Genomic DNA, 27,799 nt, shown 5'->3' with positions numbered 1-27,799 from the left:
ATATGGAATTATTATTGCTTTGTATGCACATTTAAATTTTTTCCTCTAACTGGAACCTAAACAAATATAACTTGCATTTATTGAGTCCTTAATAATTTAGATTTATGTCATATACCCAAATATTTACACAATTTGACTAATAGCTCGCTACATTGGAGGGGCGTGTCTTTTAATTTCATATGAGGTACAAATGCATTTATTCAAAGTAAACAAAGTTGATTTGGATTAGAATGGCTACTTCATGGGGAAAATATATAAATGAACACAAAATATATCCATACATTATACGAACTATAATCAGACAAATTACTAATACTATCTAATTACTTCATGCTAGACTTATAATCACTTTATCAATAAACTTTTCACACTTCTAGTTACATAATTCAGTACAATTTCATAACCTAGTGAGACAAAAGCCAAAACTGAAATCGACAAGGATACAACGAAAACGGGTAACACGACGCCAATGTCCAAGGACTCCACATTCCCTTTGACATTGAGACATCCTGGGTTCACGATTTTATAAAACTTTATCGTTTGTCGATGTATCGCACCTATTTCAGCACGTCTGATATGTCTGAAAAATTATGGGTATTTTTCGAGCACAGCGATTCGAATATTATTCATAACCATCATGATGTAGCATACATAAATTAATGTCTTACGCATAAAGGAAAAATTTTCTCAGGGGAGAATGTTTTTTGACATACATTCCATTATAGACGGGCAAACCCTTCACGTCAAGCTCAATGGAAGAAATCGTGTCGCAAAAGGTTTGAAATGTTAGATTTCCAACTGCCATGGTTTGAACAACGTAATGACGAAAAGTTAAGAATACGAGGGGCAAGTCATCAATAACGGCCCGCATACCATCTTCCGTCGAAATGATTGACTCATTTTTACTCTGATGAGTGAATTTCTATAAATCATGAGCATGAACAAAAGTTGTTCAACAAATTGTATGAATTTTTGAGAATCATCTAGTTACTTCAATAAACCGATGAGAATTCGTAGCCTCAGAATCGACGAAGATTTTAACCCCGCTGGATACTATCTGGCTCATAGTTTTGATAGGAGGATCTCTCAGGGATATGATGGAAACTATCCGCGCCGAATATAAATTATAGAAAAATCCGGACAAGATAAGTCCCGCCAGAATTGTCAATTTAAGAGGAAATGTGTGAGGATAATAATCCATTTTGTCCGACCATCCTGTTATGTCCCATTACACGATACCATAAAAACCATAAATCGACACTATCAATTTTTAAATGCTAAATTCCTTCACCTTGTTGTGCAAATAGCCCGAGAACTTTCAAAATTATGCATTCGCAAATCCGATTAATTTCCCCACAGAAATAGGCGACGGTGCAAATGCATATCGAAATGGATCCTAAACTTATGAGAAACGAAATCCAGGCGTCTACTGCATACGGTTGGAAAATAAGATTGGGATAAAATGTCTCAGGCTGCTTGAAGAAAGCCATTTCTCTGTAAATAATTTATTTTTAATTGAAACCATTAATTAAAATATTTAATAACTCCAAATAATTAGCAAACCTGAAGTTATAGTTGGGAAACAAGAAATCGAGCTTTGCCTGTCGTTCCAGGGATAATTCGTGACCTTGAGCGAGAACATCTCCTTCATCATTTTCTATTAATTTGGCAATTCCTAACGGTTTTCCATATGCGTCGAATTTTATCCATGAATCACCATAGAGAAATGATTTCCTAATTTATAAATAGTATGACCCGGGATGAAAACCTCGTAAATTTCTCTGATTAAGCATACGTAAAGTTCAAAATGACAATCAAATCGTTTAAAGCTTCAGTTAATAAGGCAATTGTGGTAACAAATCTTCTTGTCGGGACTTTCTATTGAATACAAAGCAAAATTATATGAGTATTTTAAATTCAATTTTGATTATAACTTTTTCTTTACGTAAATAATTGATCGAATAAGTTCCCCTTGAAAATTCAACCTTCTCCTCCTATTGCTAAGTCCTCCTATTGTGAATCCTTCAAACGTTTCATCCTGGTTCATAACTTCTTGAACAATGAAACGGCTTTTGATCGAGTATAATTCTATAATTATCAAAGAATTGGGCATTTGCAGATTCATGAGAACAACGAAGATGTTGGTGTCCACGGAAAAATTCCACATTTCTTGACGAGATTTTAATTTCTGCTCCAGTTCTTGTGAGAAATTATGTTGTTGATCATGTATTTTGCCGGATTCATCCAGTATTAGGAATACTTTTGGGTTGTACCCACTATAATTGCAGCACTGAGATTCCAACTCGTTCAGCTACGTACATAGTGTCGAAAATTATTAAAGGCACACCAGGAATGAAGAACAAAAGTTTTTATAATATATATTTTTCCGGCATGTGAAATAATACGAATTACATACTTGACTCAATAATTTGACTGTGGTTATCAAATCTGGGGGATTTAGTAGTAAAATTCCAGAACCGTTACGTAAGCTTTTGTCGCAGAATGATGCCGTTACATTGTTGGAAATGCTTATAAAATATGGGGCGCCTATGTTAGTAACAATGATACAATTAATGATAGATATGTAGATGTGATTTACTAAAGCGTTCATTATTGCTATACTTCGGTTGAGAAGGATAGTGATGTGCGGCTGAAGCGTAGTAGTGAAAAAGCAGTAGCTTTGACCTCAGTTTTTCCACTAAAGCTGGGGCTAAGGTACTTGTTCCTCGTTATTAGGCCCCACCCGTACAGCCCTTATCCTTCGACCAAAGTATACATACCTGAAAGATGCAATTGTGCACTGTTATATTCAGAGTTGAGCACAATTGTTACAGGATTGGAGTCTGTAAAGTTAATATTTTCCAAAAACCTTAAAAATATACTATTGTTAAGCCCATTCTGGTTGGGAATTACGCAAAGAATCAGCAACAGCAGACCACAATATTGCTTCATGATGCAACATTTTTTTAAAGAAAGTTGTAATTTTATTACTATGAACTGCAATGTTTATAAAAGAAATGTAAGATTCAGTTCTACATATATTTATCTACTACCCTCAAATTACTACAATTTTTATGCACATTAGAAATTTTACACTAACTGGAACTTGTAACTTTAATTTATGTATTCTATGATTCAGAATGCGGATTCATGTACATTATGTTATGTAACCTAATATTTAGGCAATTTCATTAATGGGTCGATACTCTCGATACATATGGAGTGTATCTTTGTATCCAATTTAAATTATGTATTTGCTTATGCAACATGGATAAAGTTTGCATTGTAGAAATTTTGGGTAAGCAGCTTTACATTGGATTAAAATGCACAGAATATACCTACTTGATGTCATTTCATGTTGCAAGAGGTGCGCCAGTGTGTGAGTCAACGGCGCAACTTTCTCCAGTAATGAGCTTTCTCATGCCAATGTTCCCCGTCATCTAATCAATTGTAAAAGTTGGATTTGCTAAAGTTCCCCGCTATCTACAGACACTAATAGATTTCTGACGAGATGTGTTCACAATGCAGAAGCCTTCCCATGAGAATTCTGACCCATGAACTTTCAATTTCTTCTCATACATGCATATGCAGAATTTCTACTATGCGCGTTCCCATTTATGAAAAACATAATCCAAATTTTTAACTTTACTTGACCAATATTTTCTATCTTGATTTCAATACTTACTTGCTAATTTTAGTTTAATTTAGAATTACCTAAAAATTTAAGTGGATGCAAGTAAGTATGTGCATATTAATTACATCATGATCCATACTTGTGTACATAACTTCCAGTTTTCACGGGGCCAGTAAGTGACGACCTTGACGGTATACACACTTTTCATCGTTTATTCTCGTAGGTTCTCTCGTGTTTATGCTTATGCATTCATATGATGCAACTTATGACGGAGCAGTTTTTGTTGATATCAGAGAATATGAAAGCAGGTACATACATGTGTTTTTTTCTTCATGTGTTTTGTGATGACAATAGTTGTCATGTCATGCTTGGCCCAACAAAAACATAGCGTAATTAAATTATATGTACATATGGACATTGGAACTGGTGCTCGAGTGTGCGCTAATGTGACGCTAATGTTTTGTATATAATTGCGATACGGGTAAACTTCACGAGGCAGTCGGATAAATAACTTTGGTCAAATACATACCGATATAATCTATAAATATACAATTTATTATTCATCATGAATTCCAAAAAGTGGACAGTCGTTTCCAAAGCTCAAGGACTTCCTAAAGTCAGCGATTTTAAAATTGTCGAAGAGCCCATTCCTGAACTTCAGGATGGAGGTGATTGCAAATTTTCATAACAATTTCATTACAAAACTATGTATCCTTTTGTATTAATTAACAAAGTGATCAATTATTTCAGAAATCTTGTGCAAAGCTGAATGGCTCACGGTGGATCCCTATATGCGAAACAGAATGGACAGTTCAGTTGGAGCTGCAATGGTTGGGGAGCAGATTGCAAAGTATGGAATACAAAAATAATAATTTTAACGTCAATTATCTTTATTGGCTCATTATTATTACAGAGTTATCAAAAGTAAATCCCCGGATTACCCTGAAGGAACCGTTGTTCTAGGGTATTTTGGATGGAGAGGTATTAAACGTTGTACAAATGTTTATGCAATTGAATGTCGGCCTTAAATACAAGCACAACTGAAAATTGTCCACAGATTTGACAGTGTACAAAGTGCCTCCAAAGGAGAAACAAGGATTTGGATCAATTTATAAAGTCCCTGACTTGAAGAGTCTCCCGGTATCGTATGCTTTGGGATCATGCGGAATGCCAGGGTGAATATTGTATACATTTCTTTATAACCGGAAACCGAAAAAATTATGATGATCATTATCATTAACAATTGTTTTTTCAGAAATACCGCCTACTTCGGACTAACCAGACTTTGCGACCCAAAACCAGGAGAAACCGTCGTGGTGTCGGCGGCAGCTGGAGCAGTTGGCAGTGTTGTGGGGCAGATATCAAAAATCAAAGGTACAAGTTTTACGACTGTATGTAGAAACTAAATGCGTGATATAAAACATAAATATCAAATTTTCTGCAGGTTGTACCGTTATCGGTTATGCGGGCAGTGACGATAAAGTCGAATGGCTGAAAGAACTCGGATTTGACCATGCATTCAACTATAAGAAAGAAGGAGTGGATGAAACCTTGAAAAAATACGCTCCAAAAGGGGTCGACTGCTATTTTGACAATGTAAGAACTTTATAATAAACTTGAAAAAGTGGCGTCATACAGTAAAGTATAAAATGACATGAAAATTACGTAATTTATGACCCTTGACCTCGTTTTTACGGTTGTGGAAAGTCAAAAATATTGACGGCGTCTGTAAAATTTCCTTCAAAATGACATGCCATATGAAAATTAGGGTAATATAATTTTGGACCACATCCCCTGACGCCAATGGTCTAATCGTCCCCCTTATCGAACTCGACCGAGAACTTAAAAAATTTTGAAGAAAAATGGCAGAAATGGTGTTTAATTTACTTATATTTGTATTGAGGCGTTCTGGAAATATCCCCCTTACAGACCGACGGACGGACAAAGCAATCACAATAAGCGACTGACGCCACTAATAATTTCAATCTTCTTAAGTTTTACTTAAAAACTTAATAAAGTTATAACTTCATATCATGACCAGGTCGGTGGGGAGTTTGCCTACAATGTCGTGAAAAATATGAACTCAAACGGCCGAATTGCCTTGTGCGGTGCAATTGAGACTTACAACCGAGATTCCAGCCAGCTTCCAATGGGTATGTACACATTTATTGCATACTTTTAAAAATCTGTAGCCCCGTGATCCCTTATTTTGGTATTCATTTTTAGTCCCATTCGATTATGGAACCATGATCTACAAGCAAATAAAAATGGAAGGGTTTATGGTCGTTCGATGGTGGCAGGAATGGTTTCAAGGTGTGAGTCAGTTGCGTGATTGGATTATTGAGGTACATAAAATTAATATTGTGTGTAAATCAAGGATACCTGCATATCTATTCATAAATCCGTTAATTTTTGAAAATATGTACGCAGGGAAAGATCAAGGTTCAAGAAACCAGAGTGGAAGGATTCGATCAAATGCCACTTGCATTTATTAATCTCCTTCAGGGTAAAAACACTGGGAAAATGATTGTAAAAGCGTGATTTGTTGACTTTGGGTTATTCATTTCTATGTGTAAATAATATTCTTAAATTAAACTAAAATCTAGCCAAAAGTGCTGATCCAGAAAGTGAGTACATACTTCATTCATAAGCAACTTTTTACATAAACCTCACATTAAGCCTTAACGTGCATAGAAATCAAGATGAAAAAAAATCATGCACATCTTCATAGAAATTTCTGGTATGATAGAAAAATGGCCAGGATACAATATCGTCGTTGAAGCTGCCAATGGAGCTAAATCCATTTTGTGTTAAATGCCAAAAGAGCCTTCTCTACCTAAGTTAACATTGAGAAAGCTCCTTTGGCATTTAACACAAAATGGATTTAGCTCCATTGGCAGCTTCAACGACGATATGTATGAACAATTTCAATTTATCAATTTACTTGTCGAGACTTTCAACTCTTGTGCCCTTTCCAATAACCATCCTCTCGTATAAAGAGATGCGATTTATCCATTCATTACATCCTGACTCAGAATTTCTGAGACAGTTTTGGTCTGACAAAGACCGTATGTGTTAAGCCGACGCTGCCCATCCTCCTCCTCGTAGAGATATTTGCATCTGAAGCGAAAAAAAGCGCAGTAAATTTGGAAAGTGTAAAATTTGTCCAGTTTGGGGTGCGTTTTAAATTTGTGATCGATGTCTCACTTCTATGATCAAGCACTGAACTGAATGCATATGAATTTCTTTATATGATCGACGAGATTTTAATACTTTAAGTAAGGTTTACAGGTCACTAACTTTGCGCGGAATGAAATTGCAGTGAAAATTTCACCGCAACAACAAAATAAAATTTGAATGAAATTTGCGAGAAATGAGTTAATTTCACGCAAATTCTAAAACTCAGTTTACAGGTCATTTACTTTAAATCCTACTTCCTACATTATTGGTTACTTGTTGAAGTAACCATGACCATTTTAAACGTCATTTATTCGAATTTGAAAATTTATATAACTTTTTCTGAACGTTGCCATACTTGTTCTTATGAAAACAATATACAATATGACCAATAACCAGAATTTTCACGTGAAATAATGTCCAAGCATTTCACGGAAATTTCATCGAGTTTGAGTAAAAATTACGCGTTGTTTTCACCGTTGACGTTCGAACCATTTTGTGAAATTTGCGTGAAATTTTCACGCAAAGGCGATTTCACGTGAAAAACATGTGATGTAAACCGCCCTTTAGGCATAACAGTGCGACCCTTAACTCAATGAATGCACTAAAATAAAGACTTGGATCTCTAATTATATCCAACGAAATATGTATAACTCTTGAAAATTGTATGTGTCAATATTGGATTATGCACGCGTATATGCTTATGTACGTCACTACACGATCAGTTATGTTTTCAAAGTCCCTTTAACAAGTACTAAAGATGCTAGAAATGTGATTCATAATGAATCATTCATTAATACGTGTATTACTTAATACGTCACTATTAATCAGTAATAATGTTCATGGCGTAAATACGCGTCATAATCATTTCATAGATTCAATTAGAAGAAAAGTCTGCCGAACCTATGTACATATTATTCTATACGCAATCAAGGTTAACCTGTGATGCTGGTTACTTATTGGTTATACACAAATACATCCTTCCATGCGATATACCCTTATGTATAAAGACAAACCACTTGTGGAGACACACGTGTTACACTTGGCTAAGGAGTACGTATATATTGAGTAGCCAAGAAATATACAGATTTTCATATCTATTTGTCACCCCGTATCTTGTATCCTGTCAAAACCACCCTTCTAAACCGAGGTTTCCGTGGCTTACATTTAAGAAAAATTCTTATTTATATTTTAAACTCTGTATAGAATTTGTGATTTGTTCCTGTTTGTACATTGTTGCTGGTAAGTTAAATAGATTTATGATTTCTTATTAATTTGCTTGATTACTATTACTAACCGGACAATCACGAATGCAATAATAATATTTTACCATTATTTACAGAATTGATCCATAACATAAAAAAATGGGGGCAGATCAATCAGCATTTGAACAACCTTTATATCCCCAGTCGAAGGATCCCATTTGCGCCACTGAGCCACGATTTTGCCTCCCGCAGACCGTCCAGCTCCGCCTTCGGGAGAAACTCTGGTCCTTTTCGGGGGACGATTTTAAGATTACGGACGCTTCCAACAGGGAATTTGTCTACTTCCAGTGTCAAGGACGAGTGTTCAGTCTGCGGGAGAAGAAGGTGTTACGGGACAACATGGGTGTCCCCGTTCTGAACATGAAAGAACAGCTCTTCTCGTTCACAGACAAGTTCAAAGTATATGCAGGAGAACATTCGGATCGAGAAATTTGTAAGTTTAACAGCAAACTGACCTTTTTCAAAGCTAAGCTGTCATCACAGTTCATCGACGTTATCAGCGGGCGTCCTCGTTTGATTACCTTGAAGGGAGACTGGAGGGAAAAACGTTGCGTAATTTATTTGGGGGAACCGAAACAGGGAGGCATCCCCATTGCCAGAATATTCAGACCTTTAACTGGACGATCCTTGTTGTTTGGAGTTGACGACTACATAATCGAAATTGCTGGTGGGGTTGATATCGCACTAGCCGTGATAATGTGCATCGCCTTAGATGAGCACAGCAGAGACAGTAATTAAATTGTGTCAATTTTTTTACCACCTTTTCGAATCTCAAATATACTCGTACCACTATTTATTAAAACTGACCAGCATTACTCTTATCGTAATATGTAAAAATGAACAAATATTTATTACTTATGAACTTAACATGACAAACAATAGAATACTCGAATGCACTAAATTTATTTTAAGTATTATTATCATGTTCCACTGTACTTACATATGTTACACTAATAATGGTATTTATATTTATAATAAACTTTGAAAATATCATGCCAAATTTGTTTGTACAGTATTACAGGTTCTTGAGACTATAGTGTCAAGTAATTAAATGCATTATTCACTTATGTATACGTATGCATATCACATAGTTCGTAAGTAGGTACATACATACATATGTGTTTATATACCACACGGTTTGCATGATCATCAATTACAAGAAACTTGTCTTAAAAAAACTCGTAACCTTAATCTAAGAAACGAAAAATTTACGAAAAATTGAAAATAAATATTTGCAAATCATTATAATAATTTCGTATCCATGACATCCTGTATATTTTATCTTGCACATCATAACCTTCGTTTCCCCAAGTCAACAAAGCTCTGAACGTGCCTTTAATAATTCCTCTCAGAAACTTTAACACAGTCAACCGTTTAAACGTTAGCACACCTTTCTTTCCCAATTCCAACTCTTTTCTCGCCTTTCTGAACTTGGAGAACCATTTCGCTTCTTTCTTGTCCTTAAAGTAAATTTCCTTCCACGACTTCACCGTCTTGATCGAATAGGAATGATACCTTCCTGACAGTTCGAGAACCAGTACCCACCCGAATTGTGTGCATACAGACCAAACGGTTAGCAGCAGCTAAAAATAAAATGTGAACTTAAAAACCGGAAATTTGTCAAGTTTCATTACATTACTCATCATCATACCTTCGTTGACTTCTGAATCCATTCCCAGTGTCGTAAAACAGTGAAATTGCAAAACAAACAAAAGTGGGATAGCACGCCATGCATGAAAACTAACAACAATCCCGTATTTTGCATCATCTCATTATGAAAGAGCTGCAGTGTTACAAATTCCATGCTAAGATTCGACGGATTTCGCAGTGCTGGAATTGCAAGGTGAACTTCCGCATTTATTTTTAATTCCCGCATAATTAGCGTCATTGATACTGAGGATTAGATGGAAAATATGTATTTTAATCTATATGTTTTTTACCATTAGTTTAATTACCAAAATATATAGCATATTACCGATATAGATTGTTCCCAGCACGACATACACCATGATTGCATACCAGCAAGCACACGCTGACCACGTTGCAAATAGCACGGACATCAAACCAAATATAAAGCTATCTTTGAACGCATAGCCATCTGGAATTATGTGCCTCGGGTGGGCGCTACTATTTGGAGAAAAGATGAAGAATAGTGTCGTCGAAAATGGGAGGATAAGCATGAGCACGACTTGAATGAAAATGAAGAAATCCAGAAGTGCTGAGTATTTCCATATGTATCGAGAATGTGCGACCGGCATCCATTTTTCTAAAATAATAAATGAGAATTATGTGCAATTCTTGTTGTCTATGGTTTCTTTGAATGAAGTCGCTTTGGCTTTTGAATGGTAAATTGCATATCATGGCGAAATTTGCGAAACCACGGACAACAGGAAGGATACACACATAGCTTCGTGAAATTAAAAATCCATATATCTAAGTATTTATATAGTCAAATATTACACTAACTTTGGAAAATTGGAAGATAATGTATGGTCCGATTCATCACGAGGATAAATTGGTCATGGAAGCCATACAGATTGATCAGTAACCCATAAATGAAGAACATCCCACAAGTGAAGCCATATGCTGAGAGAAATTCTGGGTTCCACTTCACAGTGTTCAAAGAGGCCAATTTATTGGAAGTAATTCCCCGAGCACTTTTCTCTTAATATTTTTGCATTTTCCGAGCTCTGGGGGGTCAAAGACGTGCCCATAAAAAATTTAACGAGCCACACCCACTTTGGGTGTGGTTTTTTCCTAGTGGGTTTAGGGTCAATCGCCCAGTCCAAACTTGTGTGCTAAGCGATTCTACACCTTCTAAAAAAATTTCATCAAAATCGGTCCATAAACAAAAAAGTTATTGCAGGTCAAAGTTTGGCGAAAGGCAAAACACCCCTACTTTAGGGGCGTGGTTCTCCGAAGAGTGCAAACTTCAAACTCTGAAAATGGTTGTAAATGATGGCCCCCCTTGGTGTGTACATATTCTGAAAAAATGGAGTTCTGAAATTTGCACATTTCCATGATACATGGCCGGGAACATTGAAAAAATTCATGTCGAAATTGTCCAAAACAGGCGAAACTCAACATGACGTAGAGTAGTAAAAATCGATATCTAGCTTCAGCTAGGGCTAAAAAGTGCGTCGCAAGTGAAATTGACCCATGTCGTAAGGGAATGGCGTCGACTTGTCGAAATTTCGACATGATCCTATAAAGCTCAAATTTAAAACCAATACTCCTCCACCATTCAAAATAATTATTCTAGCACTTTTGGCAATGTCGACAGCCCATTTCGCCGAATATTGACCTTTAAAATGTCTAAATTTCAAAATCGGCGAAATTGACTGTCGACATTGCCAAAAGTGCTAGAATATTTATTTTGAATGCTGGGGGAATATTAGTTTTAAATTTGAGCTTTATAGGATCATGTCGAAATTTCGACAAGTCGACGTCATTCCCTTACGACATGGGTCAATTTCACTTGCGACGCACTTTTTAGCCCTAGCTGAAGCTAGATATCGATTTTTACTACTCTACGTCATGTTGAGTTTCGCCTGTTTTGGACAATTTCGACATGAATTTTTTCAATGTTCCCGGCCATGTATCATGGAAATGTGCAAATTTCAGAACTCCATTTTTTCAGAATATGTACACACCAAGGGGGGCCATCATTTACAACCATTTTCAGAGTTTGAAGTTTGCACTCTTCGGAGAACCACGCCCCTAAAGTAGGGGTGTTTTGCCTTTCGCCAAACTTTGACCTGCAATAACTTTTTTGTTTATGGACCGATTTTGATGAAATTTTTTTAGAAGGTGTAGAATCGCTTAGCACACAAGTTTGGACTGGGCGATTGACCCTAAACCCACTAGGAAAAAACCACACCCAAAGTGGGTGTGGCTCGTTAAATTTTTTATGGGCACGTCTTTGACCCCCCAGAGCTCGGAAAATGCAAAAATATTAAGAGAAAAGTGCTCGGGGAATTACTTCCAATAAATTGGCCTCTTTGAACACTGTGCACTTGGTTCCATGACTCTTCCACAATTTCAACGTTTTGACGAGAAGAAATGTTAAACGACAAGTCATAATGAAAATCAAAATTTTGAAATCTCTCTTCGATTTCACAGTTGAATAAAACCTTCTCGTTTTTATATTAAAATGAGCACTAAATGCTCCAACTTTTGTGGTTGTTATTGAAATTATGTGCAAAAGGTGGTATACAAAACTGGAGTACATGTCAAAAAATCAGTAAAAATCCTTGTTTTAAATTAATTTTTATACTTGGTAGGGAAAAATGGGAGTAGCTTTCCAAACTCAACAGGATTAATGTTTGGTTTTAGTTTTAATGTTCTGACATTTCTACATATGAACAAATACATAGACCTCAAATTTAACAAATTATTAGGACAAGGTGGGGTCGAGCAGAGTACAAATACGATACGCTTATTTTACAAATGTATGTTATCGCCAGATTAAACTACTGACAGTAAGATGGCAAAAAATTAACTCCAATTCCAAAAGGTATTGATTTTCGCAATGCTAACGTGTAATTGATGTTAGTAAGTAATTTTTTCTTTTGACCAGTGTAATTGTTCTAATTAAGCTTCTCAAAATAAAATATTTGCAATGCGTATGCAGCATAGTATTCTAACTAAACATGTCCAATAAGTTTTAAATATACATATTTCTCTAGACGTCGTTATTTCTAGTCTAGCCCAATGTTAAGTATTTATATTTTCACTTCAATAAATATGCAATAATTTTTTTATTAGTTGAGAAGGGTATGCGCTTAAATACCTTACTTTATAAATAAAAAATTTGTACCATAAAATAAACTCTTGAAATATGTAAATACTTACATATATGTAAGGCTTAATTTGATGCACTTTGTCAACTCTTTGTAAATAAAATTGCATGCCGTCATTAATTAAATAATTTAACGAAATGATTATGGGCTTTGAGACCCGATATAAATAGTTTAGCTAGTTTTCGAATCCAATGATTTCTTGTTCAGACGGTGAGAACGATAAGATTGTATTTCAATATTTGCTTTCATCTTAATGTGTAGGTACATGAAATGTCGGGAAACCAACTATGTATGACGTAAAAATCAACATAAAAATCCTTCTCGGGTCTATTCATTGTCAATTGTAGTATAAATTGCATTCGCGAAAAATTAGTATACATACATTAAATAATAAGTATTTAGGGGAATAAATGTAATAATAATTGATCATACAAATCAGACAAATTTTAGAATTTAATTTTATAAAACTGCGGAAAAGTGAAATCTTCCAGAACTTAACGAAATGCATTTGGATATTGGAATTACGGATATGTAATATAATATGTAGATAGTGTACATGTGTAGCTAAACATCAATTAATGTATGTAAATCTGGATAATGTCTTTCAAGCCTACGTATGTATGTACATCCAATCATGACTGTGCAAATTGTATTGTCTGTACAAATTGCAAAAACGGTGCAACTATTTAAATTACTTCACCTTTGTCAAAATGATACGTTCGTACATAAATAAGTAGAGACTATGTCAAACTGATAAAGATAAACAACGATACCGATTACTCAATTATAATTAATAAACCACTTGGAAGTTGTGTATTTAAACCCACTCAGACCTCGCCATTTGAACAATTTATCAAAAATAGTTTATTTTCTCACATATTTTCAGACAATCATATATATACCACGTGACAATGATTATGCAAAAAATCATACCTCTGCTCTTCGTAGTTTCACTTTTTTATTTAACTACTGATGGTAAAAATTAGATAATAAAATAGTATAACCAAACTTCGGTATTTGTAAACATAATTAATAAGCTTTGTGAAATTTTTATAGCCCAAGTTCCCATACCCAACGTTCCATATGGCGATGGTACGGACCCCGAACAAGTTATCGACGTTTACCTTCCATCCCTTGATTTCGGTCGGATCAACAAAGTGATCATCCTTATCCACGGGGGCGCATGGGGGGCAGGCAGCAAAGCAGAAATGGCTGGATGGGTTCCTATTTTCCAGACCCTGTTCCCCGACTACTGCGTCACCAACATGGAGTATCGACTCGGTAGCGAATTAAATAAAACGTTTTTGCCATTGTCGTACAAAATCATGAGTTTGTAATTTTTCTAAAAAATAGGGACCACTGCAAGTCCCGGATTTCCGAAGCAGCTCGAAGACATTCACTTGGCCATATCATTCCTAAAATCCACGTTCACCACAAACGTGACCTTCGCCTTGTTCGGGGGCAGTGCTGGTGCACACTTGTCCATGCTTTACAGTTATCTATGGGATAGTCAGACCAAGAATGTAAAAGTGGTTGTCGACTTGGTGGGGCCAGCTGACCTAACAGATCCAGCTTACACTGAAGATCCCATCGTCTCCGAGCTATTCCTCGCACTGGTTGGTCCTTGTCGATATGCGGAATGTCCTGACCTTTACAACGCTACAAGTCCGGTGACTTATGTGTCGGCAGATTCTGCTCCGACTATCGGATTTTACGGAAATGCGGACCCACTCGTACCGATAAGTCAAGTCGGATTGCTGAAAAACAAGTTGGACGCATACGGTGTCATCAATAACTTTACGGTTTATCCAGGAGGCCATTTCGATTGGGCTTGGGAGTACACGGAGGATATGATTCTGCAAATGGCAGATTTCTTTAATACGCACTGGAATTAAACCGTAGTAGAATTACAGATATAATTATTTCGTTCAATGCTTGAATTACAAAAATGGGAATGTTTTGATAACAAAAAACGTATCGTATTTCTTTGAATTAGTAAAACCGATGATCGTATTTAGAGTTCAAAATATCAATTTCGACAATGCAAAGGGACAGCTTTACTTTTATGTATTAATGACAATGTACCACAAATTTATGGACAACAACATATCAAAAACCAATCTGCTCCATTCCATGTACATACATATATACTTATGTAAATGCTGGCTTGTAGCAGTTGTAGCATTATGTACCTGAAATTACGTATTGAATGTAATCGAGTTTCATTCGTATATTGCAATACTAAAACATTTCTGTAATCACGCTTTGGACAGTTGTAAATACATGCAAGTATATAAAAGTGGCTAATTAAACGTTTCCGAACATAAAATACGACTTCAAAATGCGATAAGAAATTTCACGAAATACCGTAAATCGTTGCATGTAGGATAAGTCAAAATTAAATACATACTTGGGGACCAATTCCATACTAACGTGTATACCAACAATTATTGTATAAACACGTACATATGTACACTGGAAAAAGTTCATAAACGAGTTGATTTAAATTCATGTGATTAAGCCACTGCATTCACTCCAATAATGTTGTTGCGGTTGAGTATTCTTGTTTAATGGGTTTTACATTGGTTTGACATTCTCATTCCGATCTGGCTGTTGTACTTGAACAAATGCTTCCACGAAATGTTGAGACTAGTTGCATATGAATTTCTGGACTTGTGTTTAAGAGTAATTAATAATTACTAACTGTGAATCCTAATAGGAATTACGATATTTTGCATCGCAAATATGATAATGTGATGGTACTGTGAACTTTAGTTACTTTTATTATCTAGAGTTATCCTAAGTTTTCCATTTTATCAAGTTTCGGATTACGAGATAAATATCCACATTTAAGAAACACAATTTACTCCATAGTGATTGTTTTATTTGAAAATTTAAATCATTGTTCATGATCTCGTTACATAAGTATGTTACTTGAGAAAATTTGGTGCCCACCTTCGTTATAAAATTCGGGAAATGTTTGTTAAAATAAAGAAAAATGTTCTAATCGATATATAATTGTTAAGAAAATATAAAATATTAATTTATACATTAATTCTTAAATATTGTACTTAAAAAACTCTCCGTCGTATCTACTAATTTGCATACTTGACGCCAATCTACTTATCCCTTTCTCGCCGCTTTCGCCTCCTTAATTCTGTTCCTCTTGGCTGCATGAGACTTGCAGACGTCCGCCTGACAATCGTCCACAGCTCTTTCATGCCTCGAATCAATCTTATCTTGCGCAGCTGGACTTAGTTTTTCCTTATCTGACTCAATAACATCGCCCGCTTTGGTAAGCAGGTCGCCAAGTTCGTTCTTAACTCTGTCCTCCCCAGCAGCTTGGCGTTTGAATCTCCGACTCCGGTAATTTACTCCATCCTTCCACTCGGCGTAAATCAGGGTGGCAGTGTCCTTCTCGATGTTCAGTTTGGCAATAATTCTGGCCCCGATTTCAGGGTTGTCTTCGCTCGCGATTCCACCCATGTCCGTGAGAGCGCGACAAATTAGGTCGAGGAGGTCCTTCGCAGTTTGTCGCCGTTTTTCCACCACACGCACAATTACTGGTGGCGGAATGACTTCGATGACGTTGTGGACTTCCGGGGTGCAATGGATGTAGTGCGGTTGAGGTCGAGGTTGTGGGTGGTAGTGATGGAACGTGGGGGCATAGTCGTGGTAATAATTTGGACCTGGAAAATGTTGCACATTTTAATTACCACAATTTCGTAGTGACTTTTATTTAGAAATATCTCAATATTTCTTATTTTAAAAATCACTTACTTTCTAGAATCCCAGCCTGAGCTCCGCAAACTAGGAGAATAGTCCAGGTAGAAATTATCTTTGTACGAATCATGACGGATTTTAGAGCACGAACGTCCTGGATCGAAAGGCTGGGTCTAACTAACTCAGTTTATACTCTAGCCCAATTAAATTAGTAGTCTAACAATGATTCGTAGTAATATATTGCAGGTAGCTGGCGATACTAATTTGTCATGGCATGTTGTTGAGGAAGAGGTGATATTTGCTGGAATACCTGTGTACTGCATAGTAGGAAATTGAGAAATATGTTTCTCATTTTGATCCTACGTTACAATTAATAAATTCAATACGAAGAAGGGTGGAGGTTACACATAGATGCGAAACTGTAGCAAAAAGAAGATTTTATTGCACTAGATTAACTGATCTTTGCTCTTTGTTCCTGTTTTGTACTGAATCATGCATTGGTCTTGTTAGTTAGATAAATAGATAAATGTGCAGATAAAGGTTTGGATAAGGGCCACCTTACTGTGTAACCGGTTCTTGTGTGAACAAAAATCTTCGCCAGGGTACCTTAAAGTTCTTCATGTTCTGTGTGTTTATTGCGTAAATTGTCATCTTCTGTCTATTGCGAAACTTTATCTACATAAATATTTACCATATAAATTATATGAGTCAATGTGTTTAAACATTTTAATTGTGTGCAAAAAAGCTTTCCAGAAACCCTGCCACAAACGAACCTGAACATAATGATGAATTAATAATGAGAAGATTACTTTAATTGAGGAATGAACTTAATTGTCAATCAAAGGAATGGCAACACATGTATTTGGAAGTAATATATACTTATTGCCTACTCAACGAAAGCAATATTTTTAGTATTTTAATTAATACTTATAATAATACAAATCAAGTGTGCAGTTTTTCATTGCTAATCGAAGAGCTGGTTCGATACGTATGACGTGTTCCATATTTGGTCGGTTTGATCTGACATCTTTCAATGTGGTTATTATGACCATCAAAAGTCAACGGAAATGGCATTGTCACAAAAACTAGATTTCAACATGTAATTTTAATGTATGTAAGCGAATGCATGTAAGCAATAAAGGGCATGTTGATAAGTGACCTAGGAACATACGAGCACATATATGTAAATATTTATGTACACATTTTTATGCATTAATTCAATATGATTACAGAAGTAACTAAATTCACAAAAGATCTGCGACTTTTATTATATGCAGAATAATTCCATTTTGCAGAGTGTGTCTCCTATTAGTTATTGAAAACTTGTATAAAATGTGCGACGAAATCAATTTATACATAAATAAATATCTAGGTAGTAGAAATAATGCCTGAAATATCTACTATTCTCATTTCGGGAATTTAAAAAAATATGGAAGCGTGTAAGAAATGTTTTATTAGTCTGCGATTCTCCTCTATGATATGATATGCGTCATTCCTCAATAGATCTATGTACATATACAGAAATGTAGACACTTGTCCTTAATGGCACAAATTCGTGTACGAGTTGCATTTAATTTCCTCGCAACACTTTACAGATAAAATGTGACATGAAATCAGGCAAAATGTGTATGGAGTTACCCATTTTGTAAAGTACAACATCCTCGTCTCAGACTGTGACTATGTGTGGCAGACCTCGAGGTCTGCCAGATCATGATCTGATAGAGAGATAAAGAATACATAACATGTATGTATGTAATCCAGTGGAACTGAAATGTGCATGCTTTCTTTCTTATTGATGAAAATTCAACTTAAATAATGTATTAAATATGCAAGCAATACATCTTAATTAAAAATAGGGGTTCATGTCCCTCCACATGATCAATTTCATAAATGATGTAGAATGTACATGTGTACTTGATGCTCGTTGAATTCAGTTAGAAATTTGTTAAGCTGGTAAATATTTATAAGTATCAGTATTAGTATATCTACTCTGCCTAAGATAACATGTTCTATCCCTTGTGTACTTCAAAATTTGCATGCATATATGTATGTATATTGTGTATTGCAATTATTAAACTTGAGATCAATATAATTCATAATAATCTAAAATCCTGGAAGATTTGATATGCAAATTTTGATCTGAAGGTATTTTTTGCACGCCAATTAATTAAGTATTAATCAGTATGCACATACTATAAATAAAACAAATTGGATGAGCATAATGTACGCGACAAAGTGCATTTGTTATATAATTTGTGTTTAATAATAATAATTTATGATAATGCCAAGTGTACCTACACGAGTTCAAACTGAATGTTACTTTTTTATCAGGTAAAGTCATTTGATTTGAATTTATTCGCAATCGACGCATGTGTACGATACATGCGGTTCGACTGCGAGGAAATCATGCCTAATTTTAAAATTAAAAAAACCATCTACTTGTTAAACATTTATAGGTAACTGAAATATCTGATTAGATAACTGGACAATTATTCTTTGAGCCAATATGCACTGTTCTCGAGGTGGAGCCGACTCATACATACAACTTTACACATGACCCAGGCGAGCATACTGGATCGTCTTACTTATCATTCAAGAGTTTGAAACTTGAAATTGACTTGGAAAAATCAGCAAATCCATCATTTCCACAAACACAAGCACATAATAAACCGTATACCAAGTATGCATATGTATGTAGTACAGTATAGGCAGAAAGTCATTATACCCTTATACTTTTTGTACATAAAGCCTCATATTTTTCGAGAAACTTGAGAGGATGAACTGCAATTTTGCACAATTACTTACTATGATGCAGGGTTTCCAGAACCATACTTTGGATAACGGCGTGATACAAGCAACGACACGGTGATATTATATCCAAAATTCCGACAGGAAAAAAGTCTTTATACCCCAATTAAAGTTTAATAGAAAATGTGTTGATAATTTTTTTGTGTCAAATAACAGTCAAATTAGCACCTGGGATGTCCTCCCCCATCGCTTAGGAAGGCAAAGACACATCTTGGCATCGAGCCAAAAAATAAGCTAGTGACAGAAGTGTCCTAATTCTCCTATTCAAGCCTTATGGCGAGGACCAGTCCTTTGAGGTTGGATAGCGTGTGCTGAGAAATTTTGGGTTTCATTGTTGATCATAAATGTCATTTAGCATGCTGTCCGATGATTGTGGAAGGCAATTCAACAATTCAACCTCCTTCGTTCTAAATCAAATCCTCAATAATTTTGATGTATGCTTAGGATCGCCTTACTATTTGAAAATATAATTACTCCCCAACGGTTATTTCCTCACGTTACCATCAAATTCCAACTCAGAACGTCGCAGAGGTAGTTGGAGTACATTATTACTTCGATTGTACTAAAGTTTCGGACGCCCTTCCATAACGTCACGCCCAAAAAATTCGATTTCCTCCCCATTCTGAATGGTTAGCGTACGGTAGTTGATTTTGTAAGCGTCTCTTTGCTGAATCCATATTCCACTGGTCCCAATTTGAACCAAAGAGGTTGATGTTGACGTCGGCGAACAATATCAGGAGTTTCTAATATTTAGCCGTCCAATTATCATGATTTTTAGCACATTTAGAGCTGTCTGCAATATAGGCCTCGCGGAGAAATAGAATTCTCCACGTTGCTCGCTATGCAAATTCATCTTAAGCGATCCTACCCTTTGTAATTCGAACAGAACTCGAAGATTATATTCCTCCCTCGTGTTCAAGTTGATTTTTCGTGGAGATAACCGTGAAATCTTTGGCTTTTGGAGAACTTGCCGTGATCCGTCCATGGGGGCGTGATCCATGTACACGATAAAGCTGTTAAATTCCATTCGATCCCAAACTTTTTGCAGTTCTAGACTATTCTGGCAACTCTACCATTCTTAATGGGTAGTTAGTCGGAAATTCTTTGGTGTCGAAGCCTTTCATCATCAAAATTTACGACAATTTGTTTCAGGCCGGGATTAAGGTGTTTTTGAGTGATTATGAGCTAATTTTAGTAATGGACAACCAGTTCAGTACGAGACAAATGTTATTTTTCAATTAATAATGAATCATTTGGTGCGAGAAGGGCGATTTAAGATTTTATTTTCAAAAATTACATTAAAAGTACCAAAAAGTCAAAGGGTATAAACACTTTTTTCCTGTCGGAATTTTGGATATAATTTCACAGTGTCGTTGCTTGTGCCAGGCCGTTATCCAAAGTATGGTTCCGGAAACCTTGCATCATAGTAAGTAATTGTGCAAAATTGCAGTTCGTCCTCTCAAGCTTCTCGAACTATATGAGGCTTTATGTACATAAAGTATGAGGGTATAATGACTTTCTGCCTATACTGTATGTATGTAATTGAGGAGATGTCATGCAGTAGATTTTCAGTTTAACTGAAAATCTACTGCATGACCTCTCTTCCCACCTATATTTAGTCTATAGGTGTGAAGGTCCAACCCCTGCGCCAAGCAGTATATTCTTCGCTAATTGGTTTATTATCTCCTCTGATAATTTACGTATTTGCAAATAAATATTTCGGTTGCTCAAACCCTGTCTGTCATGTACATGTTTTACATGACATGTTTCACGTTTGTACCCTGACTCCTCTTTTCGATAAGCAGGAACTGAATCCACTTCAAATTCAATATAAAAGCTGGACCCTCACCAGAAAAACGTACACATAACGATAACCAACATGGGTTTCTTACAACTTGTCCTGTTCGTTTCACTGGTTGCAGCCAGCAAGGCTAATCCTCAGCCTAAAATTCCCCCACGACTTTGTAAGAATTTACATAAAATTTATTTTTAAAATCAGTAAAATGTACCACAAACTTCTCCCTTATTTTCAGTGACCTACGATGTTGATCCAAACTCTCTCACCGTGTCTGGAATTTCATCCGGCGGAGCGTTTGCTACTCAATATCACTTCATCTACTCCAGCATCGTCAAGGGGGCCGGAATCTTCGCGGGAGGACCGTACTTGTATGGAAATTAATGCTTCAGTTAATTAATTAATTAATTCCATTAGTAATGCTTCAGCAAGTTTGTAATTTGCCAGGTGTGGTTACGGCGGTCCAGTAGATGCGGCTGCTTGTATGTTGACACCTTCCCTCGTCAGCGTCCCCTGGCTCATCTCGGAAGCCAACATCCTCGCCGCTGCCAACCAGATTGACCCCGTCAGAAACCTGGCCGACTCCAAGGTCTACATTTTCCACGGATTTTTAGACTCGGTCGTAGACCCGTTGGGTGGACGTAAAATTGAGACCATGTACCAACACTATGGCGCTAACATCGGACACGAATTCGACATTGGAGCAGGTCATGGACAGCCCGTCGATGGTAATGGATTCGGAGGGCCGTGCGGGCAGCTGAATATTTTGCACGGTTTCGTGAACGAATGCGCTTACAATGGCGCCTACGAGATGTTTAAGCATCTCTACGGGGATAACATTACTCGGCCAGAGCCTGGGTTTGTGGCCGATGGAGAACTCTTGGAGTTTAATCAAGGAGAGTTTTTCGCCATTGACCCAATCGTGGCGTCTATGTCGTACACGGGATTGATCTACGTGCCCAAAGCGTGCAAAAATTGGGGCAAGAAATGCAGACTTCATGTCGCTTTTCATGGATGCATGGCGAATGAGTAAAGATAAGATAAGATAAATAATAATTATATGTAGTAATAGTTTGGTTTTTAATTAATCAATGATTGACAGGCACATGGTTGGCGATGGATTTGCGACAAAGACCCAGTACAACGACGTGGCTGAAGTTAACGACATCATTGTCATGTACCCACAGACGACGTCTACACTGATAAGCCCGGTTGGATGTTGGGTAAGGAATACAGATTTTGGGAGAGGTAGAGCAAATGATATAATTTGACGGTTATTCTTCTTTTAGGATTGGTTTGGATACACGGGACTTGGTTCCTTCGGTGAGAGTTTGTTATATGTCATACATTTCTAAATTGATGCTAAAGATATTTAGTGAATGTGCATAAATTATATTTCTTGTTTCTTTATTCCAGCAACCAAATGGGGAAATCAACCTGCTGCAGTGAATAAGATGACGAAGAGGGTCATGGGGATTAATTAAGTTTTAAAGTTGAGATTTAATGAGATGACAGAGCTGTGTTATTCCTACCACAAACCAAAGACAATAAATACTTGCAAACCTAAAGTTGCATTTTTTGAGCATCTGCATATTTGTACGCAAAATTCTTGTCATTTTTCATGCACCTTCTCATGTATAAAAAATAAGTATGTATTTATGGTCATATGTAAGTGTGTATACAAGCAGTTATGAAATTCGAAATTTGTACCCATTTGGCTTGATCGTAAAATAGAAAAATATTTCGTTTTTAATACAGGCAAATAAATGATACCTGAAGAGTACATACTCGTTTTCATCCGTTAAGTTAAAAAATAACACCAAATCTGCGAATACTGAATATATGAACATGGACTAATAAATTTTGCAAATGTTTGCATATAAGCAAAAAGATGCATTTTATCAAGTTAGTCTAACTATAATCAGTTAGTAAAGCCGGGACAATATGCAGTTGTCCAATCTGGATGTGCAATACTACTTCTGTGTACATATTAGGTACATACATATGTAAAATAAATACATTCACGTTTACTCCCTCGTCTCTAATCTGACTTATCATGCTTTTATTACGTACTTACCAAAGACTAAAGTATAGCAATTACCTACGAAAATCTAGCCGGACAGCAAAAAAGATGACCTTCTATCAAGCAGTCCCATCCACACCATATATCAATCTTAATCCAAGTAATTGTGTAAATGTATAAATTAATTACTCTTCAAGTTTGCAGTGAGGTAGACAACGTGATCCCATTGTGTTTGGTACTATAACACTTCGATATCCCAGTCTGAATACAATATAAATGTATATCTGTGCATAGATATCATACTTTCATATTTAGATCTACCTATATATGCATACTGCATTTACTACATATGTTATGTAATCATCTATCACCGAGCCGGAGAATTGCGATCCAGTGTATGTATGTCCATATGAACATGTGCAGTTGACTCTCGTAGCGTGTAACTCGGTTTGTTGCTCAAAATCAGAAGCAGTTATTTTAAAATTGTTTTATATTTGAACAAAATAATGTACGTCTTCGTGTACGGAACGTTGAAGAGGGGATGTCCAAATCATTACGTGATTGAGAATAAGGACAACGGTGCAGCTGAATATGTAAGTGATGGAAAAACGAAGGATCTATTTCCATTGATTGTCACTACAAAGTACGAAGTTCCATTCTTATTGGACAAACGAGGACATGGAAAGGTTGGTATAATTTTAGCAAATTAATTAAAATTAAGCTACATAAGTAATTTGTCACTTATTTCAGAACGTGAGTGGTGAAATTTACAAGATCGACGACAAAATGCTCCAATTTCTGGATAAATTCGAACACAACCCAGACGTTTATATTCGAGAGGAAGCCGAGATTGAAATCATTCCACCAACAAATGGTCACCCTAAGACCGTGACAGCCTGGATATTTGTCTTCCACTCATTCCGTGACGATCTACTGGATGAAGAGTACTTTGAAAATTACATATGTAACAACTACGACGTATTGAGATCCATTTCTGGCAAAGTTTCGCCGGAAGAGAGGAAGCAACTTTTAGACACGTTACGAAAGGAAATTGGAAGTTAGGATAAAATTGCTGTTAGATATGCAATCATTTTGGAATACTGATAAAAAATTCTTTAACCAATACGAGAAATTAATTTGAAGATGCAATTTGTGACTTAATTAGAGCCGTAAATACTTTCACCTTCATTTATTCTTACTGTTTTGCAATCTGCAATAAAGAAATTTAAAAATGTGTATTAAGACTTAATTAACCAAAAAATCTATGTAATAAAATTACACATAATGTATTATTAACACCCATCCCCACCTATTTCTCGAATTTGGTCTAATATTTGGCAACGTTACGATGATTCCACCATCTTTACAACCACCCCCTTCAACACATGGTAACCACGCTAACAGCTTTTCTCCTTTATCCAGCACCCCATAAATCCCAACGCTTGAAATCTTCATCATTTTACTATCCACAGATCCCAAAACCAATTGGCCTTCCTTCGGCCAATTGGTCTCTAACAAAATCGCAAACAATTTATTTTCTCTTGGTTTGTAAGTGTACCAAACGCCCGGGGAGACGTAGTCATTCTGCGCCCTCGTCCATGGGATCGTGTCATAAATAGCATCACCATTAATTCTCAGCCACATCCCAATTTGCACAAGTCGTTCTTGAGAAATCGGTGGTATCATTCCCTCCCTCGTAGGCCCAATGTTTAGCAGAAAGTTGCCCCCACACGAGACCGTCATGACCATTTGCATGATCAGCTCTTGCGTCGTGTGGTAATCCTGGACGAGAGCGTTGCGTCGGTAACCCCACGAAATTGTATCCACGGATAACACGTTTTCCCACTTGTGGGGCTGAAGGACGCCAGGGTTGTAGCGATCCTGACAGTTGAAGTAGCCACCGTGTTTGCACCCAGTTCCTGTAAATATTTGCATAAATATGTATGACATTCGCTTATTTTCTACGAAGATTTGTAAAAAATTAATTACCTCTTCCCCACCGATCATTTACAACGACCGTGTTTTTAACCGGGCTCGAGTTGTACAGCCAGGCTAAAAATTCTTTACTTTTCCAATACCCCTCTTCCGCCTCCCAGTCACCGTCTGACCAAATGATTTCCGGCTTGTAGCTCATTACCTGTTAATTATTGAGATCACATTTATATCCACAATTAAACTCTACTCACATTTAAAGTTATTATCTCACAGCTTCAATTAATTCTGGATATGTCTTTCTCTCCACAAACTCGGACGTGTTAAATCCGTTCTTCTTGTCGAGTAAATATAACGGATTGTAAAATTCATACCAGGAATGATAAATCCCAAACTTGATATCGTTCCTTCTCTGTCTTAACTCGGTTGCCAATTCGCCTAGAAGATCCCGTCCAGACCCGACATCCACTGAATTCCAGCCAAAAGAATATTTCGACGGGTACATTGTGTACCCTTCGTGGTGCTTCCCATTAAAAACGACATACTTCGCGCCGTACTTTTCTATCAGGTCCACCCACTCAGAAGTGTTGTAAAATTGTGCGGTGAAGTCGGATGCAAAATCTTGATAGGTGAAGTTTGGGGGGTAGTTGTCCCTCATAAAAGATACGACGTCGGGATACTTGTAAGTTTTCCAGTCGTACCAAAACCACTCACCATGAAACGATGGTACAGAAAATACCCCCCATGCAAATTTTATCCCGATTTTGGCTTTGTCATACCATTCGGGCAATGGTCGCGAGTCGAGGGATTTCCAGGTGGGAGTGAAATTATAAGGTCGAGAACTTGTTTCTTGTGACTTATCAGCGTGGTACAGTATTTTTGTTACAGGCAACCCAGATTTAGACATCGATGGGTAAAAGATTGACAACATGAAAAGTATGATGGCAAGTCTTGAATGCATTACTGTTATGAATTACTTGTTAATTTGAAGCTGCAAATGGTGATGTAAACCGGTAGAGATTGACTGAAACTAGAAATATTTGTATCTGTAGTACAAATTTTGCACTGATTTGTCTCGCTACATGAAACAAGCTATAATTATAACATGAATTAAAGAATATTCTCTTAACCGTTGCCGTTCAGCATTAACATACATGTGTAGAGCTGGAAAGATAAATAAAATGCATACGATGACTCCAAGTGAATAAACAAATACTTCCTTATTAACTACCAAATCACACAAGTCTACATATGTCAGAGAACTGTTTAGTGGTAGAGATGCATGTACATATGAATCAATGCATTGAATTAATATTTTGTAACCCTCATATGCAACGAAAGTTATATATCTCTTAATTTTTTTGAGCCACTGGTGTTTCGACTTGAAACTGCATCAATACAATCAAGTACGTCGTAATTGTTTTAATAATCTAAAAATAAATATAGATTACATACTTAACAAGTTTAACAACTACACAAACTATAAATAAGTATATGTATATTTCTAACCGGGGTGATCAAGCTCAGGTCCACACGGTAATAGTCAGTCTCAAAATAGAGGGGTTCCATGCTTGACGAATAATCACATATCTCATCCATTCCTGCCTTGTTAAACTTTCTCGAAAAAGAAGGATCATTTCGTGCCTTCTCCAATTTCTGTGCAAGTCTCACTTTCTCCAAAAAATCAACACTATCTTGCCTTAACTTTGTCGCTTTCTCGCACAACACCCACAACCAGTACAAGCAAACGAGAACTGTGCAGCCATTCTGAATTACGACTCTCCACCGCATACCAGGTTGAATTATATTTGTAGCGACAAAGTAAGCAGAGAAAATTATGCGCATTAAACTATGCCCCATGTCCAGTAGTATCCAGTGGCTGAAAATCCGGCCAAAAACGGTTAAATTTTGTCTCAGGCGAAAATACAGATCCACTTGTTGAATATTGAGACTAGAATCGTGTACCAGTTGATAAATAATCTTCAGGTACCAATTAAGGAAGTAGGTCAGCAAGAAGGGAAATATCGATCGAAGAAGACCAAGAACTGTTGGAGTTACAATAACGAATACGAATGCTGGACTTCCTGCAGATCAAAATTTCAAAAATATTTAAGAAACTAATTTTGATGTTTTTAATCCAGTAAGCTTTATTTTATTTATGTGTAGATGTACAAGTACATATACATGTGCAGACACTCAAATTTTGCATACCGTCAAATTCGACTGCGTACATTAGTAAAGTTTCCAGCGTCATTCCAGTGACAAACAACGCCCACAGGAGAATACCTCTAAGAGAGGATGCTTCGCTATGATTTTCATTACACAGATTGCACTTTGACCAAATTTGTGGCTTGATGATACAATCTTAAAAAATCTACCATGTTTACAAACTCTGCATAGAAATCGTTCAACTTGTTCTGTTTAACAAAAATTGAGATCTGAATGTAAGCTGCGACCAAGATCTCGGCAGTGGATTTAAAAATTATTGACATTATGAATGTGCGTGACCTCTTCCGTCGCGCACCGGCCACCCAGACCTCGCTGGTTTCGAATGCAGTCAAATTTGTAAAGAAAATAATAGCTATGGACAAGATGAGAATGCAGTGAAACACAGTGGGGATAGCCAGGAAATTTTGGTTA

The 27,799-nt window shown here is 36.5% G+C and overlaps 7 protein-coding genes across 7 annotated transcripts; 5 read left to right on the top strand and 2 right to left on the bottom strand.

Annotated features, from left to right (window-relative positions):
* Positions 1-3,989: 3,989 nt before the first annotated feature.
* Positions 3,990-6,259, top strand: LOC110854726 (prostaglandin reductase 1). Its single transcript, XM_022103187.2, has 9 exons — positions 3,990-4,302; positions 4,385-4,484; positions 4,548-4,615; positions 4,692-4,809; positions 4,890-5,008; positions 5,079-5,230; positions 5,676-5,787; positions 5,861-5,979; positions 6,065-6,259. Exons 1-9 carry the CDS (start codon positions 4,200-4,202, stop codon positions 6,173-6,175), a joined length of 1,002 nt encoding a protein of 333 aa, XP_021958879.1. The 5' UTR covers positions 3,990-4,199; the 3' UTR covers positions 6,176-6,259.
* Positions 6,260-6,514: 255 nt separating this feature from the next.
* LOC110859332 (protein LURP-one-related 15) lies at positions 6,515-9,076 on the top strand. Its single transcript, XM_022108269.2, has 2 exons — positions 6,515-8,053; positions 8,154-9,076. The coding sequence occupies exon 2, from the start codon at positions 8,176-8,178 to the stop codon at positions 8,812-8,814; it is 639 nt and encodes a 212-aa protein (XP_021963961.1). The 5' UTR covers positions 6,515-8,053; positions 8,154-8,175; the 3' UTR covers positions 8,815-9,076.
* A 4,623-nt stretch (positions 9,077-13,699) lies between these two features.
* On the top strand, positions 13,700-14,907 carry LOC118433987 (esterase LipQ-like). The gene is made up of 3 exons (XM_035846546.1): positions 13,700-13,853; positions 13,935-14,159; positions 14,232-14,907. Exons 1-3 carry the CDS (start codon positions 13,790-13,792, stop codon positions 14,771-14,773), a joined length of 831 nt encoding a protein of 276 aa, XP_035702439.1. The 5' UTR covers positions 13,700-13,789; the 3' UTR covers positions 14,774-14,907.
* Positions 14,908-15,740: 833 nt separating this feature from the next.
* LOC110863624 lies at positions 15,741-17,325 on the bottom strand. The gene is made up of 2 exons (XM_022112972.2): positions 16,659-17,325; positions 15,741-16,567 (listed from the first exon to the last, which is right to left on the bottom strand). Exons 1-2 carry the CDS (start codon positions 16,729-16,731, stop codon positions 16,002-16,004), a joined length of 639 nt encoding a protein of 212 aa, XP_021968664.1. The 5' UTR covers positions 16,732-17,325; the 3' UTR covers positions 15,741-16,001.
* Positions 17,326-21,184: 3,859 nt separating this feature from the next.
* LOC110862464 lies at positions 21,185-22,795 on the top strand. The gene is made up of 6 exons (XM_022111661.2): positions 21,185-21,373; positions 21,443-21,575; positions 21,652-22,233; positions 22,307-22,427; positions 22,494-22,527; positions 22,621-22,795. The coding sequence occupies exons 1-6, from the start codon at positions 21,289-21,291 to the stop codon at positions 22,686-22,688; spliced, it is 1,023 nt and encodes a 340-aa protein (XP_021967353.1). The 5' UTR covers positions 21,185-21,288; the 3' UTR covers positions 22,689-22,795.
* A 568-nt stretch (positions 22,796-23,363) lies between these two features.
* LOC110862670 (gamma-glutamylaminecyclotransferase C) lies at positions 23,364-24,463 on the top strand. Its single transcript, XM_022111888.2, has 2 exons — positions 23,364-23,913; positions 23,978-24,463. Exons 1-2 carry the CDS (start codon positions 23,734-23,736, stop codon positions 24,287-24,289), a joined length of 492 nt encoding a protein of 163 aa, XP_021967580.1. The 5' UTR covers positions 23,364-23,733; the 3' UTR covers positions 24,290-24,463.
* Positions 24,402-26,908, bottom strand: LOC110860722 (plasma alpha-L-fucosidase). Its single transcript, XM_035846118.1, has 4 exons — positions 26,669-26,908; positions 25,434-26,589; positions 25,217-25,364; positions 24,402-25,146 (listed from the first exon to the last, which is right to left on the bottom strand). The coding sequence occupies exons 2-4, from the start codon at positions 26,118-26,120 to the stop codon at positions 24,503-24,505; spliced, it is 1,479 nt and encodes a 492-aa protein (XP_035702011.1). The 5' UTR covers positions 26,121-26,589; positions 26,669-26,908; the 3' UTR covers positions 24,402-24,502.
* Between the last annotated feature and the right edge of the window lie 891 nt (positions 26,909-27,799).

The sequence above is a fragment of the Folsomia candida genome, unplaced genomic scaffold (assembly GCF_002217175.1).
Source record: "Folsomia candida strain VU population unplaced genomic scaffold, ASM221717v1 Fcan01_Sc001, whole genome shotgun sequence".
NCBI lineage: Eukaryota > Metazoa > Arthropoda > Collembola > Entomobryomorpha > Isotomidae > Folsomia > Folsomia candida.
Note: the sequence above shows the minus strand (reverse complement) of the source record. Positions and strands in the feature narration are given on the sequence as shown.